Raw genomic sequence first — 5,469 nt, forward strand, 5'->3', positions numbered from 1 at the left:
AACCTTACGGTCACATGTGTTTGAGACAACATTCTATTTAATCAACCGGCTTCCCACACCAATCCTCCATAATCAAACCCCATACCAACATCTATCTGGTCAACCACCCAATTACAACAAACTCAAACCTTTCGGGTGTTTATGCTATCCCTGGTTGCGTCCCTATACTGTCTCCAAACTACAACCACGATCCACTCCTTGTTTCTTCCTTGGTTATTCAACCTCTAAATCCGCATATAATTGTTATGACCCCCTCACCCATCGGTTATATCACTCGCGACATGTCCAGTTCATTGAGAATCAATTCCCATCCCTATCTACATCCCATGATCCCTTACCTACACCTGACACATTTCTCACATCAACACAATCACCTCATCCATCCTCCTATACTACTCTACCACCAGCACATACTACAAATCTTACCCCTCTTATCACCTCCACCACCAACACCTCCTCAACAACAACCACCAAAGACACCAACACCATCTATGATCCTTCACCTATACAACAGCCCTCCACACCACATGATCCCTGTACCCCCTACCCCTTGTCTACTCCATGCGTACTAATAACACCTCATCCCTGCCATCTCCTACTGTTGTTGGACAACCATCCTCACTCCCTTCCCCTCCCTCGCTAACCTCAGAACCATCGACCCCAGTCATCTCACCTGACACTACTCCTGATATCCCCTCCACTAATACTGCTATATCACCATTACCTCCCCATACTGTGCGCCCACACAAGAAAAATCCAAAATATTTCAACCCATTATTCATCAATATTGCAACACTTCATCCAATTCCCAACACCATTGAACCTCATACACACAACCAAGCTCTCAAAGACCCTAACTGGCGTCATGCCATGGATCAAGAATTTAATGCCCTCATGCAAAATGACACTTGGGAATTAGTACCACGTGGCAATCATAATCCGATTGGTTGTAAACGGGTCTTTCGAGTCAAACGCAAACCCGATGGCACAATCACAAAATATAAAGCCCGTTTAGTCGCCAAAGGCTTTCTCCAACAACACGGGAAGGATTACTTCGACACCTTCAGCCCCGTAGCCAAACTGGTTACAATTCGTGTCATCCTATCCCTAGCTCTCTCTCATAACTGGACCCTCCGTCAACTAGACGTGAACAATGTGTTTCTACATGGTACACACCATAAAGAAGTCTATATAACCCAACCTCCACGCTTTACTTTCCCCCAGTTTCCTGCTCATGTTTGCAAGCTGCAAAAATCTCTTTACGGCCTGAAATAAGCACCAAGGGCATGGTACACAGAATTAACCTCATTTCTTCTTTCATGTGAATTTCAAAAATCCCAAGCTGATGCCTCTCTCTTTATCTACAATCATGACAACATTTTACTCTTTTTCATGGTGTACGTTGATGATATTGTCCTCATAGGCATCAACAGTTCATTTATCAACCAATTCATTTACACCTTGGCAAAACGCTTTTCCATCAAAGACCTAGGAAACCTTCACCATTTTATTAGTATCGAAGTTATTTCAACCACTCATGGCCTCTTCCTATCCCAACACCACCTCATCCATAACCTCCTAACCCAATTCAATATGGATGGTGCAAAAGCAGTTGCTACTCCCCTCAACTTGTCTCAAGTTCTCCACCCTATGGATGGCTCCCCCAGTGTTGATCCAACACCGTATCGTAAACTAGTAGGTTCGCTGCAATATTTAGCCTTTACAAGGCCTGATTTTCCTTTGCTATTAATCGTTTAGCCCAATTTATGCATTCCCCATCCGAGATTAATTGGCAGGCACTTAAGCGAGTATTGCGTTATCTCAATGGTACTATACACCATGGGTTGTATCTTAAATGAGGTTTCCCTCTTGAGTTAAAGGCTTTTTCTGATTCTGACTGGGGGGGGGGGGGGGGGGGGGGGGGATTATGCATGGAGGCCACTCTATAACTGCATACATACTTTATCTTGGCTCTAATATTATCTCCTGGAAGTCATCACATAAAAAGTCTGTTTCCCGCTCCTCTACTGAGGCATAATACAAAGCACTAGCTAATGCACCAGTTGAAATTGCTTGGGTTCAAAACTTGCTCACCGACCTTAGTGTCCCATAAACACAATCTCCTACACTTTTATGCGATAACACAGGTGCCACATATCTTTGTGCCAATCTCGTCTATCATTCACACATGAAATATGTGGCACTATATTATCATTTTGTTTGCGAGAAAGTTGATGTTGGATCTCTCAAAGTTCTGCACATCAACTCCACCGACCAACTCGCAGATGCTCTGACCAAACCACTCAGTTGAAGCCCGTTTCTTCGTCTACGGTCCAAGATTGGAGTCTCCGATGGATCCTCCATCTTGCGTGAGCGTATAAAGGACCAATGATAATTAAATCTATATGATTTAATTTACCATCTTTATATTATTATTTTAGTAAATACAACTATAAATTATTCAGTCAAAAGCTTACCTAATTTACCTCCTTCTCATCTATATACATCGGCTATTTAGCCTTCCCATGTACATTGATTTTTATGAATGAACATACACTTTCACAGCAAATACTTCATAGAAAACAATGGAGATGGTTGAAGTAAATGTTTTACCTATTTTGACTTTGAAAAACAGATGAGAAACCCAAATAAACAGTAATATGTGTGTCTTCCATGACTTTCCAAGTTATCATCCCTAATAAATAAAGAACTTTTTATCACATGTCATACCCTCATTGATTTGGTCACATGCCATTTTGTGGTTGTTTTCATTAAATTTTTTTCCACATGGCATTTTGTGATTTTTTTATTTTATTAATTTCCACATAATATTTAAATGTAACAATTGCAATAAATGTAATAATAAATGCATATCAATTTCATTAATTGATTTCCATCTAATTTCAAAAATTTTAAATTAAAGTTTCATTAGTTTCCTTTGTTTATTTATCTACATTATTTGTTTAATTTAAAAAAAATAAACAATTTAATTTTAATAATTCAATATTTTTCTATTTTTTTCTTATAAATTCAAACTTTTCAAATGTTTAAAATTTTTTCTTTAAAATGAACCCATATAATATATGGGTCTTCACCTAGCTACTTATATAATATGTTTTTAGTATGCGGCACGGATTGGGCTGGGATTAAGATTGGCAATGGCAAACAAACACTTCTTTTTAATTATATAAATTTCAATGTATTATATATTTATAGATATTATATTATCATAACAAAAATCTGATTAATTTTTTGTTGAAGGAATTGAAATACGAGGTTATATAACTACACTTTAAACGATTTCAACATGTTAGCATATTTGCTTTAACTAATTTATTTAATTTAAACATTTCACTTGTTAGAGAAACTTATAAAAATAAATCAATTCATTTATAGGTATATAAGTATATTTATCAAGACTATGATTTGCCTAATCTTTTCCAGTATAATTGGATTTTTGATCTTTGAAAACGATATGAAAACGTATTTTGATAAAGTCATTTCATTCGAGAAGAAAATTGAACATTAAATTAGAAAAAGACATTGAGTTTCTAGATCTGAAAACTCAAGTCAAATAGTCGTATGTGTTTTTCTTCTAGCATAAAAGAAATATGAAAATCAAGTTTATAGTGTTATCGTCGTGTTTGCTATCTTTAGTTAAATTTAAACGCAAGCTTATATAAATAATAAAACCAGTTAATAAACAGAAAGAAGTAAAAAATGGATCAAGCTAAAAGTATTATATCACAAAAATAATCAAAACAATATTAGAAATGTTGCTACACTTCTGTCTTTTTGATATCAATGTAAGCAACTTTTTCCGACAAAAGTGCTCATGTTTTCGATTGTCACCGTTTGGTTTCACACTTTTTATCGACCAAAATACCGCTAGGAGGACCACTCACTACAAATTTGCAGTGACCATATAACCAATACGAGTATCGAAAAAACCCACCAAGATTTGACGTTGTACGAAGGAAACTCTTTGCTTCAAACATAATCCTCCCGATTTGTATCTGCTCATTCAATTGTGCCACATGTCTTCTGGAAAACGGGATCTGACTGCTTACCATATGAACATCCCTAAGCTTATAACCTCTAGGCGAAACTGATAAAGGTTCTACATATCGAGCAGCAATTAAAGTACCTTCAAAATAAAGATTAATGACCATGTAACGGAATTCAACATTCACTTTCTTGTTCGGATTTGTAAAATTTGCTAGCAAAGTCATGTCCCCATTAAGCAGATAACCAAGATCAAGATACGCCGCATTGAGGCTTGCGCTCGCGATATCAAACTTAGGGTAGTGTGGACGGTATGCAAGGTAGACAATCAGTAGAATCAAGCCACCCAGTATTACAATAATCCAAAAGAAAACACAACATATCGCGACTAGCCATGTTAGTCGCTTGGTTCTCCGTTGTGGTGGGACATGTAGTGATGGTGAAGGGTATTGGGGAACACCGAAGCGTTGGTGACTAACTGGCGACGGACGCGAATGTGGTGGGCCCCTTGCAGGTACAGATACTGGAACTGGTACTGGTACTGGAGATAATATTGATAAATGAGAATCTGGTCTTTGTGAGCGTGGTAAGATTGGAACCGTTGGAGATGGAGAAGGTGGGGATGGTCTGAACCGTGTCGGAAGGATTGAACCGTCTGTGTGGTCATCGGTTTGGGCGGGCCGTTGGATCCGTGGCTGAAAATGTGGGTTGGTTTCGCGTGGCTGAAACATGGGTGGGTGAGTCGAAGTGGTTTGAGTACGAAAATGTGGATGGTGCACAAGTTATGAATATTTGTGGTGACTTGAAGCTAAGTAAATAAAAAAGCAAAGAATCAAAGAATTTGTTAGCCAAAGAAGGCAAGTAATGTAACTGATACCCAAGCTTTTTAGGGACCAAAATACTCTGTTTATATCTTAAATACTGCCATTATGGATACGAAAGAAATAGGATCCATAATAGTTATACAAACTATTTGTTTCATGTAATGCATCAATAATAATAATAATAAATTATTTTACTTATCAATGTTACACAAAAAAAAGAAAAAAAAATTACATGTGAATACCCTGTGAATTATCTAATTAGTCCGTTCCTGTTTTACACCAATTTAGATTTTTATTTCTAAATTTGGTATTGTGTTTGCTTCGTGTTCGGTTTACCAACATTACTAAAGTTAATATTTTATTTTATTAAATGAAGATATTTATTTTCGATCTGAAGTAAGGTTGTTCCTTTTTGTTTTGTTATGAGAACAAATCATATGAAACTGCGTTAGAATAATTGCACGAAGGCTTGATATCGATTTTTGTTCCTTGACGGTTCATATCTTAAAAAATCTTATATATTACTATTTTTTTTTCGATTACGTTTAAACTTTTTTTTTTTTCTGAAAAATACCTTATATTTTTCTTTTTCTTTTTTGATTTTACCATTTTATCATTTTTGTTTCCCAAAAACATTTGT

General features: G+C 36.6%; 1 protein-coding gene across 1 annotated transcript; it reads right to left on the bottom strand.

Annotated features, from left to right (window-relative positions):
- Positions 1 to 3,702: 3,702 nt before the first annotated feature.
- On the bottom strand, positions 3,703 to 5,028 carry LOC111891708 (uncharacterized). Its single transcript, XM_023887780.3, has one exon. It carries the CDS (start codon positions 4,734 to 4,736, stop codon positions 3,849 to 3,851), a length of 888 nt encoding a protein of 295 aa, XP_023743548.1. The 5' UTR covers positions 4,737 to 5,028; the 3' UTR covers positions 3,703 to 3,848.
- Positions 5,029 to 5,469: the final 441 nt, after the last annotated feature.

This window comes from Lactuca sativa, chromosome 4 (genome assembly GCF_002870075.4).
Source record: "Lactuca sativa cultivar Salinas chromosome 4, Lsat_Salinas_v11, whole genome shotgun sequence".
Classification (NCBI taxonomy): Eukaryota; Viridiplantae; Streptophyta; class Magnoliopsida; order Asterales; family Asteraceae; genus Lactuca; species Lactuca sativa.